Genomic DNA, 12,897 nt, shown 5'->3' with positions numbered 1-12,897 from the left:
AATATTTTTTATTTGAACTCTATATAATATAAATAGTTTGACCAATAAAAAATATTTACGCAACTCAGTTGTAATTTTTTTTTTATAATGGAAGATTGTTAGATGACAACCACTAAACTGGGTAGGTAGGCTGCTGAAAGTCCAAATTTGTACCTTTTTATAAAGGAAGCTGTTATTCCTGCTGGAGCGAGTCGCTCTGGAGTCATTACTCTTAAGAGTTTCCAAATTGACGGCCCAATCTGACGTGAGCCGTGACATCATCTGCTCCATTGACCTCCACGGAGCCACGCACACGCTTCTTCTCTCTTCTTGCCGTAATATGCCAGACGACCTCAGGAAGGACTCTCTGGAGGAGAAGCAAGAAGCAGATAGAGAAAGAAGAAGAGGAGTGGGAGGAGGAGGAGGAGGACGACGGACGGGCCTTTACAGATTTGCCATTTTTGAATACATAATCAGTCAGACAAGAAGAAGAAGCAGTTTTACTTCCTGACTGCCCCATCCCCAGACCGCTTCAATACCTCCATTTCTGTTGGTTTGATATCGATATTGGCCTGAGAGGTCCACAGAAGGCGCTACTCATGGGAGAATGCGCCGTCTCTCTCTGCTAAAGAGGAAAGAAGCGTCGTCTAGAGTGGCATTCGACATTATGTCAGCAGCAGCGAACTCCGCCTCTGACGGCAGCGTTCCAACTCGGAGAACCAACTGGCAGCAAGTCCTCCGCTGGATTCCAACAAGCAAGGAAGCCATCATCGCCTCAGAGCGCAGATTGCTCTCTTTGGTCAAGTAAGTCTCTCTCCATTCGTCTTTAAAAACCTGCATCACTGCTTGAAACTTTAAAGAAGGTTAAACAATCATTTGAGACACTTAATAAGGTTTTGGTTTCTTTCCTTTTATGATACGATAGTGGTTGAAAGTATTCCCAAATCTGGATGCATATTTTGAGAATAATACTGTCAAGAATACTGATCGGGAGCTTTAAACAAAGCTAAAGGAGCATTTGAGACACTTATCAAGGCTTTGGTTTCCTTTTTTTTATGACACATTGGCGGTTTGAAGTATTCCCAATCTTGGTGCATGTTCTGGGAATGAGACAGAACGATTTTGCTGGTGTTTGGGTAGGTAGCAAGGCTAGAGGACTGAGTATCTAGCCCACCTCTCCCTACAATAGTAGCATATAGGGGGATTGCGAGATCTACTCATGTTTAACACAAGGGGTAGCAGCTGGACAGAGATTATAGAGAGAAGGGCAGGGCTAAGAGTACGAGATATGTGGGAGCACCATGCTTCAAAAGGGCAGTTCGGCTGTCTTATAGAGCAAAAGGTTTCCATTTTCAGCAGGTCAGCCAGATTTTGGGCCATTTATGGCAGGTCAGTCAGATTTGGAGATCTACAACTATTTACAGCTGTCTACTCCTCACTTTGGCACTCCTTTGTCTCTGGTGCTACTGCTGCCATCATCATTCTCAGCCTGATCTAGTGCCCTGGGTGATACCTCGGGTTGCATGTAGGGACTGATCAGTGCACACTATTGTATTCAATATTCATTTTCAGTCAGTGCAGATTTCTTTCTTCTTTCTTCTTCATGCTCTCTCTCTCTCTCTCTCTCTCTCTCTCTCTCTCTCTCCCCCCCCCATGTTCCTGTCCTTCGGTTGTGCATTCTCACAGGATTTCCAGCAATTTCTTGTGATATAAGTCCATCTTAAGTGCTCAATGAGTTTGTCACTTTTATTGTTGGACTCTAACCAACTTTGGACTACTCAAATGTCCACATGGAGACATCTTTCCAACCCTAGAAAACTCAGCAAGCAATTAAGCTTAAATTCATGGAGCATTGCTCATGTAAATTGTCTTGCACAATTCCCATGGATATGTGCACTGTTTCTCTCACAAATAGTGAGGTGCATATGTGCACTGTTTCTCTCACAAAGTGAGGTTTCTCACAATAGAATTGTGAGGAACGTGCTTTGTGTACTAAAAAGTGTCCCAAAAGTGCATGAGGCTCAAGATCTCGGAGAAGAAGAGAGAATTTTAGCTTGAAGTGCTGTAGAAACAAATCACAAGTAGTTTTTTTTAATTAGAATCTTCAGCGATATTTGCTGATGGATACATAGTTACCCAATTGCTCCATGATTGGAGTAGGAAATTGATTGCTGTCCTAACTTCAACCTAGCATTGTATTCCCCATATTGAAAATTAGAGAATTTGCAGCCAAAATTAAATGAATAGCGTGCATGCACACATGCACATGTGTGTGTGTGTACCTATATGTATACATGCGTATATGTATATATATGTGTCACACGCACAAAAAAAAGGTCCATTCGGGGATACAATAGAGGGAATATGGGGGGATGGATGGAGCAATGTGTGTCTAGCTGTGTAGCTGAGCATGGATGATCTCCAACTGTCTCTTCTCCTCTTGAGAAAGTGTGGGAGATTTTTGATTATCGAAGGGTCAGTGGCCTCGGGCACAAGCTCCACCAAATCATAAAACTCCAAGATGACAAGCATCATTACTCGCCAGTTGTAGTAATTGTCCCTTTAAGTTATGTTCCTTGGGAAGAGCTGAAAGCACCTAAGCCTTGCAGTTCAAAATAGCCAAAATCCCCACATTGGTTTTGGTTGACATGGTCACTCCATGCACAAGAAAATGGGTAGCCTCCTTTTTGACTCTGAAAAGATAGCTTGCAAGGTCTTTCTTTACTCGCTGTATTGAACTTATCTTAACCATCACGGCAATTAAAATCTGAAATTTTCTACAAAAGGCTGAAAATGCAGCTTCCTCCTCCTTTGACAACAATTCTTGCACTAAACAACTAATTAATCTTATTTCCAGCACTTCTTTGCTTGCTCTTAGGTCAACTTCTTCTTTGGTAGGTGTGCACTTTGACTCTATCATCTTCCTCCATCTCCAATGTTGCCGTCATTTGTTAGCATGCCTATGTTAGTTATGTCAGTTTGTTATCTCTTGGTTGTGAGCTTCTGTTAAAGTCTAATAGAGACATAGGAGCTTTGGCAATTTAGGTGCATTTTCTTTGTTTGTTGGCTTCTTGTGTGCACTCCTAGGCTAGTTTTTACTTTCCACAGTCTGCTTACACTTGTTGGACATTGTCATTGTCATTTAGGATTTTTCCGGGGTCACCCGTATTTTTTTTGGCATTTTTCTCGAGTGTCCAGCATTAAGTGCCGGTCAGCCAGCCTTTTTGGCATCTACCGGTGTAGGTAGGCCAGATTTAGGCATTTATGGCTATTTATACCTAGCACCCTTACTTGGTAGACACATTCTCTTCAGTCTTCAGGCTTCCCTTTGCAAGTGCACACTAACTCTTTAGGTGCGGACTCTTAACTCTTTGTGCTTCGTGTTGCCATCGTCATTAGGCTGATTTGGTGCCCTCACAGACGCTTTGGGTCGTGTAGGTATTGATCAATCCATTATCATTGTATCGGCATTCTTCTTTAGTCAATGTAGTATTCTTCCTTCATCTTCTGCTTCTTCTTTCTCTCTGCTTCTCTTTGTGTTCGTATTTCTATTTCATTGGGTCGTACTCTCATATGGTATCATTGCCTAAGTGAGGACACAATTTGGAGATTTTTTGCAGAAGAGTAGGTTTTTCATCATGGAGCAGCCCGGATCTTCAAAATGCAGATTTTCAGCCTATGTTTACTGCGTTTATAGCTTGTATAGGTGGTCTAGAGCCGAGCCAACTCTTCTTGACAATCAGATGACAGTCTCGAAGACCCAGGCAATAGCATTCAGGAATTAGGTGGCATCTATTTTTGCATTTTGTAAAAAACACAAATTTGTGTTTTGTAGGTGACCACATCATGGTGTAGGCGACAACTTCTTGGTGGCAAGCGACATCATTTTCTTGATAGATGACACATCTCTGTAGTTGATTGCCTTTTGTCTTTCTCACTGTCTCCATCAAAGTGCAAATTTCTGGGTGATTGCAAGATCAAAGATGTCTTACAAATGCAAGTTTATGAGCTTTGATGACTCAAAGGAGGAGCTTCTTTCTAGACACTCTTCTGAGCGGAGACACGATTATAGTCGACGAGAGTTACCTGCTCGCACCCATTCCCCTTTTATTCATCTATCGTAGAAGGCTCCATCTGACGTGAAGATGCTGTCCTTGATATCCTTGATATAGGTGCTTGTCTTATCTTCATTACCCAAAGAAGACAAACTTGATGGTTCGATCTATTGGTTGTGGTCATGTAAGGTGGAGTGCATACTCGACACCTTCCATCTTTGGGCTTTTGTTTCAAATTTCATCCCTCGTCCTAAGGAGGATCTAGCAAATGGACCTTCTATGGTATGAGTAGCCTTGTGGGATTGGCTCAACTCTTGAGCCCGATTCTCTCTCTTTCTGAGTTTGTTGGATTCTGTCCTTGTGCATGTTCATAGGTTGAAGACCGCGGTGGAAGTGTGGAAGAAGCTTGTGTCTTTGTATTGATACAAGACTTTTACCCTCAAGATTTTCCTTGAGAAGAAGTTGCGGATGCTCAGTCTTAATGATTCCTTCTCTATGAAGGAGCACATTACCAAGATGGAGGACATGAGAGGTAAGCTTGCCTCTCTTTGTCGGATGATATCCTCTGAAGACATGGCTATAATCCTTCTGACTCAGCTGCCATCTCCTGGGTTCAATGTCTTCTATACTAGCCTTATCACATGGACCATGCACGAGACACTCTTATGGGAGGAGCTTTCACCGTTTGTGTTGGAGCATGACAAGTGACTTAGAGAGGTTGGGGGAAATGGTTTTGGCTCCACCAAGGCAATTTCTGTAGTTACAGGTGGAGGGAAGAAGAAAAAGATACAGGGCAAGGACAAGAAGTAGAAGGATAGGAAGGATGAGAAGGAGAGAAGGCCCAAGTGCCCACACTATGGGAAGGGTACTCATCCTGTGGAGAAGTGTTGTTAAAAATACCCCCATTTCAAGCCAAAGTTGAAGGATTCAAAGGATACAACGGCTGCCGTGGTGATGAGAGTCTATCTTTGTTCATGTATTTTCCGAGGAGGATACAACCCTTGCGTCTTCTGCTCGAGAGAAGGCTTGGCTCGTTGATAGTGGGGCCTCCTCTCACATGACCTATAGAGAGGATTTGGCTTTAGGATCTAAGTGATAGAGGGGGCATAGTCACCATTGATCAAGATAACTGCGAAATGTTTCACCCTTGAAACGTTGTGTTTCACCCTGAAACGTTTCACCTTTGAACAAGTCCCAAGCGAAACGCCAAGTGAAATGGTTGAACAATATATATGATATAGTTTTCTTTATAAATAATGAGTTGTAACATATACATTTATACCATGCGGACCCTTTCATGTCAATAAATGATGTCTATCATATATGCAGAGTGTTTAAAAACTTTCAAAAAAGCACAAAAAAACAATTGTTTTCATTTATAAATCTTGTTTCAGTCAGCTGTTTCACTATGGGCATTTCGCGTTTCAGTGCCAATGAAACACGTTTCACGGCTACCACGCCATTGGTGACAACTCTACCGTTCCATTCGAGAAGTAGGGACTATTTCTTTATTGCCAGATAGGTAGTTTCTTCGGCCAAAGTTCTCTATGTATTGAATTTAGGTTTTAACCTTTTGTTTGTTCTTGGCCTTACATAGCTTGGTAGCCACGTGGTATTTACACAGGATGCGGTGACAGTGGAGGATGCTTCTACAGGTGTTGTTCTTTGGATAGGATCCCAAGAGGGTGGGCTTTAGACGCTCACAACCTTAGCTATGAGGTCTTCCATGAGCTTGGGTTGCTTTGGCATGTTCGTTATGGTCATCTCAAATTTGGCGCTATATGACGGGCTTATTGGATGAAGATGGTGGAGGGACTTCCTGACTTCCCTTCTATTCACACTTTGTGCCCTAGCTGTTTGAGGGGCAAGTAGTAAGGCAACCTCATCTCTAAGCTGCCACTTGAAGAGCTTCTTGACCGCTTGAGTTAGTTCACGCTGACCTTTGCGGATCTATGGGCACGACCTCCCTTGGGAAGGCCAAGTATTTGGTGCTGCTTATAGACGACTTCAGTTATTATACGTGGCCTTATTTTTTGGAGTACAAGAGCGAGACATACCCCTGTTTTTGCAAGTGGAAGGTGTTTGTGGAGACACAAATTACCTTTAAAGTTTGTGGCATACAAGTAGATCATGGTGGAAAATTTACTTTTAATATCTTTTCTTAGTTTTGCAAGGATCATGGCATTCGGGTGGAGTGTGCAAATCGGACCATGCTAGAGATGGCTTGATCGATGTTGGAGCATCGGGGCCTTTCTCATACCCTTGGGGGTGAGGCGGTGGCTACTACGGTTCACATCCACAACCACTCCCTGATCTCTGCATTACAGGACATGACTCACTACGAGACTTTTTTTGGTCGAAAGCTCTAAGAGTCTCACTTCTGCATCTTTGGATGTTATGCATTTGTCGATGTGGACAAGAAGAAGAGGAAGATGAAGCTTGACTCCAAGTCCAAGAAGCTCATTTTCATGGGCTACAACACTACCACAAAGGGCTATTGACTCTATGCCCCAATGACACGGAAGCTTGAGGTGAGCAGGAATGTGATCTTCAACGAGGCTTCAGTCTTTGAGAATCCTATTGATGGTTCTCTTGAAGGTGATTCTTCATCATTGATCGACCCTCTCCCACCCTTAGTTCCTCTACTTTTTTCCAAGTTGCCTCTTCGCACCCCTTCTTTGTCTTTGGCTCCTTCCTCTCCTCCTCCACCCTCTACTCTGGCTACCCTACCACCTTTGAGTCTTGACAGATGCGACTACTACTACTTCTTCATTGCATACTTCTATCCCTTCAATCTCCCCTTCGGAGTCTTCTAAGGCTGATTCTTCATTAAAGGGGGAGCCTTCTTCAATTGAGGAGGATTTACCTTCCCGTGGAGAGGGGAAGTCCCTTTCATAGATAGGTGCATTACAAGTACGAGAGACTACTTAGTCTCCCTTGCTACCGGACGAGCCTATTTGGATTTCTCGTTGGTTTTGACATCTCATGGAGGATTAAGGTATTTCTCACTTTCTTACTTCTACTGATTGACGAAGATCCGCTTGCTTACAGGCCCAGCAGACTAGTTCACATTGCGTGAACTACGCTCTTATATCACAGATTCTTCATGTCAGTGAGCCTACTATAGTTGAGGAGGCTCTTACACAGGATATTTAGCATTAGGCCATGCAGGAGGAGCCCGATTCGTTGGGGCATAATCAGACTTGGAAGTTGGTTCTGCATCCCTTGAAGTAGAAGATGATAGGTGTGAAGTGGATCTATAATACCAAGTACCTTGTAGATGGTTCCTTGGACAAGCACAAAACTAGGCTTGTAGCCAAGGGTTTTGCTCAGCGGGCAAGTTTGGACTACTTAGAACTTTTGCACCTATGGCTCAGATGTCTACTATTTGGGCTATTTTGGCTCTTGCAGCCCACCACCGCTGACCTGTTTATCAAATGGACTTAAAGTCTGCCTTCTTGAATGGTGTCCTTGAGGAGGAGATTGTCGGCCTATTTCTTGCCCCATGGATCCAGAGTCCAAGCTTTTCACAGCTAGAGCTTCCTTTATAAATGCCACCCATTATAGGTGTCTTGTTGGCTCCCTCATCTAGCTTATTTACACTCGACTGGATGTTTCTTTTGTTGTGGCTTTGTTGTCTTGCTTCATGAAGACTCCCACTCAGGAGTATTGGAGAATGGCTTTGCGCGTTCTTCATTATTTACAAGGGACTTGATCCTATGGTATCATGTATGGAGAGGGGGTTTACTCTCTTTGATTGTAGTGATTCTGATTAGGCAAGTGATGTGGATTCGTGTTGGTCCACTATAGGTTATGCCTTCTCCCTTGGATTGGGAGTTGTCTTGCAGAGTAGCAAGAAGTGGCCTACTATGGTGCTTTCTTCTACAAATGCAGAGTATCATGCCTTATGTTCTATAGCTATGGAGGTGGTTTGGCTTAGCCACATGTTGGTAGAGATTGGCTTTCTTCAACCTGGATCTACGGAGTTGCATGCTGACAACCAGAGTGCTCTAGCTCTAGCAGAGAATCCTGTGTTTCATATTTGCACGAAGCACATTAAGGTTCGGTATCACTAGGTTCGAGAGGTAATCGTGGATTCCAAGTTAGCGGGCCTACTGTCCGGCAGGACAACGCAGTTGATCTCTTCATGAAGCCTTTGCCCCATGTTTCTATGCTTCATCACATGAGGTTGTTGGGTCTTCAGACACTCCGAGGATGTGAGAGAGAGTGTTAGCCTACCTAGGTTAGTTATGCCAGTCTGTCATCTCCTGGTTGTGAGCTCCTATCAGAGTCTCACGGAGAAATAGGAGCTTTGGCAATTTAGGTGCATTTTCTTTATTTGTTGGCTTTTTGTGTGCATTCCTAGGCTAGCTTCTATTTTCCATAGTTTGCCTACACTTGCTAGACATTGTCATTATCATTTAGGATTTTTCTGGGGTCATCACTTTTTTTTTTGGGCATTTTTCCTCAATGACCAAGATTAAATGCTGGTCGGCCAGCCTTTTTGGCATCTACTGGTGCATGTTGGCTAGATTTGGGAATTCATGGCTATTTATAGCTAGTCCCCTCACTTGGTAGACACACACTTTTCAATCTTCAGTCTTCCCTTTGCAGGTGCACACTTAACACTCCAACTCTTTGTGCTTGGTGCTGCCATCGTCATTAGTGTGATTTGGTGCTCTCATAGAGGCTTTGGGCTGCATGTAGGGACTTACCAGTCCATCATCATTGTATTAGCATTCTTCTTCAGTCAGTGCAAGATTCTTCTTTCATTTTTTGCTTCCTCTCTCTCTCTTTGTTTCTCTGTGTGGCCGTGTTTCTCTTCCATTGCACACTCTCACATCATCATCAGCTTGATCTCATGCCCTCGTTGATGCTATGGGCTGTGTGCAGGGTTTGATCAGTCCTCTTTTTCTATATTCAGTATTTTTTGCTTGTTTAGTGTAGATTTCTTCTTTTCTTGCAGTCTCTCTCTTTTCCTTGGTCTTTGTGTTTGTGTTTCCATTCTGTTGCACACTCACATGGTATCATCACCTAAGTGAGACATAGCTGATCTATTGCAGAGGAGACCACCCTAGACTGCCATGCAGCCTTTCCATATCAGCATTTTGCTGAAAACGCCTCCTATTGCTTGGAGGCGACAATATTCCTTGTGCTAGGTGTCAGTTTCCATCATCGTTTTGTGGCAAACACACTCTCCTGCTGGAGGTGTTAGGCCTCCTTAGTTAGGCGATAGTCCTCTGCTGCAAATGCAAGTTCATTTTGGCCAAGCGATAGATCTCACGGTTACAGTATATCTCCCCCAAGTGCCACATCGACTCCATTGTGATCCTGTAGCTGATTTCTCCTATGTTGGGGCTGTCTACAGCCAAATTGCATTTTTTAAAAGGTGGCTTATACAATATCAAAGACATTTTACAACCAATTTTGTAGCTTTGATGATATAGATGAGGAACATTCTCATCACTTCTCTGAATGGTAGTGAGATTATCGCGAAGACTATTGTGAAGAGCATATGGAGATACCACATGACAATGATCGTGAAAAAAGACGGAGGTCACCTAGCCCGTTTGTATGGGATCCTTCTCCTTCCCGTTCTCTCCATGTTTCATAGAAGGCCCATTCTATTGGCCTCAAAATGCCACCTATGGCACCCTCTATACAGGTGCCCGTACTCCCTTCTTTGCCCAAAGAAGACCGGCTTGATGGTTTAAACTATTCGCTTTGGTCGTGTAAGGTGGAGTGTATCCTTGATATCTTCTATCTTTGGGAATTTGTTACTCACCCTATTCCTTGCCTAGTGGAGGATCCCATAGTAGAATCATCAATGAATCATGTGGCACTATGGGATTGGCTTAACTCTAGAGCTTGATCTTTCTTCTTTATGAGCTTACAAGATTTTGTCCTAGTGCATGTGTGTAGGTTGTAGAAGGCAGTGGAGGTGCAGAGAAAGCTTGCTTCCTTGTACCATCAAAAGACATTTGCTCATCGGATTATTCTTGCGAAGAAATTGCAGATGCTCGTTATTGATGACTCTCCTTCCCTGAAGGATCATATCAATAGGTTGGAGGATATGAGGGATGAGCTTGCATCCCTTGGTCGGATGATATCTTCAAAGAATATGGCCATGATTCTTTTGACTTAGCCACAATCTCCATAGTTTGATGTTTTCTACACCAGTCTCCTTACATTAAGAACCTTTGAGAAGCTTCTACGGGAGGAGCTTGCCTCGCTTGTCTTGGAGCATGATGAGCAAGCCAAAGAGGTAGCCAGGGGATCCAACTCCACCAAAGATTTTATTGTAGGTTTGGGAGGGTTTAAGAAGAAGAAAGGGAAGTCAAAGGCTAAACAATAGGAGAGTTCTTTAGGTTCGGACTTTGACTTGGAGAAGCCTAAATGTCCATGATGTGGGAAGGGGACACATTTAGAGGAGAAATGTTGGAAGAGGTACCCCCACCTTGGATTGGGAGTGAAGGGTGGATCTACATTGAAGCCTTCTTCTGCCTCTATATTTGTTGTTACCCATGAGTTCATGTTCCTTCACATCCATGCATTGGAGGGGGAGCTTTCTTAAGTGGTTGCCATGTCTTCTGAGCAGCCTTGGTTGGTGGACAATGGTGCTTCAAGTCATACGACTCCATGAGGTTATTTTTTACAGGATCTTCCTCCATCTGAGAATTTAGTCATTGTTGGTGACATTTGTTCAGTGCCTATTAGTAGTGTTGGCACTTTGCCATTATTGCTAGACTATACTTCGCACTCCCTTTCGGAAGTCCATTCCATACTCCAACTTTTTACTCCTCTCACTTTTTGGCCTTACTAGAATCGGTACTTGGGTTGTCTTCATCGAGCATGTCGTGTTTATTGAGGATTCTTCTTTCGAAGTTGTTTTAGCGATAGGTTGGCAGGGATAGGGGCTTTATAGGTCCCATTCCCTTTTTTTAAATGCAGGATCCTCCGAGGTAGTTGTTTATTGCCACACCCATTCTCGCTTGTGTACCATCTATTCCATAGGTTCTTTCCCATCCCCCACCCTCTCCTCCAGTGGTTCCCTCATAACCCCCCATCCCGGATGATCTTAGTGATGTGGTTGTAGGTTTCTTGGCTCCTAGTGCTTTAGAGGAGAGACTTTCTAGGATCATGAGGAGCTTTTTCATCAGCAGTCCATTGACGAACTTCATCGGTATTGGCATTCTTCTTGCCATCCCACGATCCATTTTTTCTTTGGCTTTCAGTCCCATCCAGGATGTGTGAGGGGGTGTTAACAGTCATGATTGTCATGCCTTGTCATCTCCTAATAGTGATACCCAATTCGAGTTAGACGAGGACTTTAGGAGCTCTGACATGTCTATCACTTGTTTTGACGGAGGAGATATCTCACTGTAGAGTGGCCATATGAGTGTATTTCTATGTATTTCCTCCTTTTGTCGGTTTTTTGTGTGCTTTCCTTGAGCAGTTTTTACATTTCCTAGGTTGTCTCCATCTACCAGATAGTATCCAGCCACCTTGGGCATTTTTGCCGTGTCACCAAACATTTTCCTAGCATTTATGGCTAGTTGATTTGGTGCGCTTACTGGCGCTGTGGGTTGCGTGTAGGGATTGATTAGTCCTCTTTCTGTTTTCAGCATTTGTTCCTTGTTCAGCGTAGATTTCTTTCTTCTTTTCTTGCAATCTTGCTTTGTTCCTTTGTCTTTGTGTTCGTGTTTCCTTTTCACTATGCATTCACACATGTCCTCAGTAGGGCATTTTGCATCATTCCCAACCGTCACAATGATGGATTCTTGTAGAGGCTTCATAGAACTAAATATACATTTCTTGTTAGTAATGTGATGGGAGGGGCCACTATCCAATACCCATGAGTTAGTGGTGGATATTTCTTGCGTTAAGGAACACACTTCCTTAATGGCCACCATGAATATCTCCAACTCTACTTCAGCCGTATACTATTAGGTGTGGAGCTCGTGCATGTGACCAGTTGGCTATGGTGGGTGGAGCTTTTGATCAAGAAGAGTCAGAGAAAAGAGAGAGTAGGAACTCTTGCAACTACATAGTAAGCTGAAAGGATTGATGTGATAGATGCTTTATATAAGAACAATGCTTAGGACCTATCCCTTAAACCTTTGATTCTTATTTAATTTCGGGAGGTGCAAAAGGTGTTCTCACTTGTAACACACACACTTACACACCTAAGGTGTGTTCACACATGGGGATGAAAAAAATGACACCACCATCAATTGAAAAGGATGTGTAGTTGATCCAAAATCTAAATTAGAAGTAACATCGATCATTAATGACTTGGTATACTATATAGTGATGCAATTGCAAGTGTTCATGTAGACATTGGACACAATGAAAAATTGTTAGATTGAAATTTAGGACACAAGGTTTGTTAGAAGTGGATGCAGCAATGGAAGCATAGAAGAATGCTGAAATAAATTGCTGAACACAAGGCAAAAGAGAGAGGGAAGAGAAAACACAAGAACACTGCAAACAAGGCTTAGAGATATGCTCCAGGAATGGAATCCATATACCAAACACAAGACAATTGTATACACTAGTGAGTTGGTGGTTGCATGGGCACTAGCACTAGCTCCCTCTCTCCAACAAGGCATGCATTGGAATTTGCAAGTGAAAAATGACTAGATTGTGGTGGAGGCAGCCAAATAAATAGGCAAAAAATAATGCAATAAATGCATCAGGTTGGCTAGAAATAAATGCATAAATCACCGCCAAAATGGTGTATAAAAAATACCTAAAATATCTAGAATGCAATAAATGCATCAGGTTGGCTAGCAATAAATGCATAAATCACCGCCAAAATGGCATATAAAAAATACCTAAAATATCTAGAATGCTTGGCCCA

General features: G+C 43.0%; 1 protein-coding gene across 1 annotated transcript in view; it reads left to right on the top strand.

The window, feature by feature from the left end:
• The first annotated feature begins 236 nt into the window (after nt 1-236).
• The window catches only part of LOC148019987 (alpha/beta-Hydrolases superfamily protein), a 35,286-nt gene continuing 22,625 nt past the window's right edge, over nt 237-12,897 (top strand). The window contains exon 1 of the mRNA XM_087700231.1: nt 237-783. Within this exon, the coding sequence (XP_087556357.1) occupies nt 587-783 (197 nt within the window). The 5' untranslated portion in view covers nt 237-586. The remainder of the gene's footprint in view (nt 784-12,897) is intronic.

The sequence above is a fragment of the Lygodium microphyllum genome, chromosome 19, assembly GCF_053477565.2.
Source record: "Lygodium microphyllum isolate KBCC chromosome 19, Lygodium_microphyllum_v1.1.10, whole genome shotgun sequence".
Lineage (NCBI taxonomy): Eukaryota > Viridiplantae > Streptophyta > Polypodiopsida > Schizaeales > Lygodiaceae > Lygodium > Lygodium microphyllum.
Note: the sequence above shows the minus strand (reverse complement) of the source record. Positions and strands in the feature narration are given on the sequence as shown.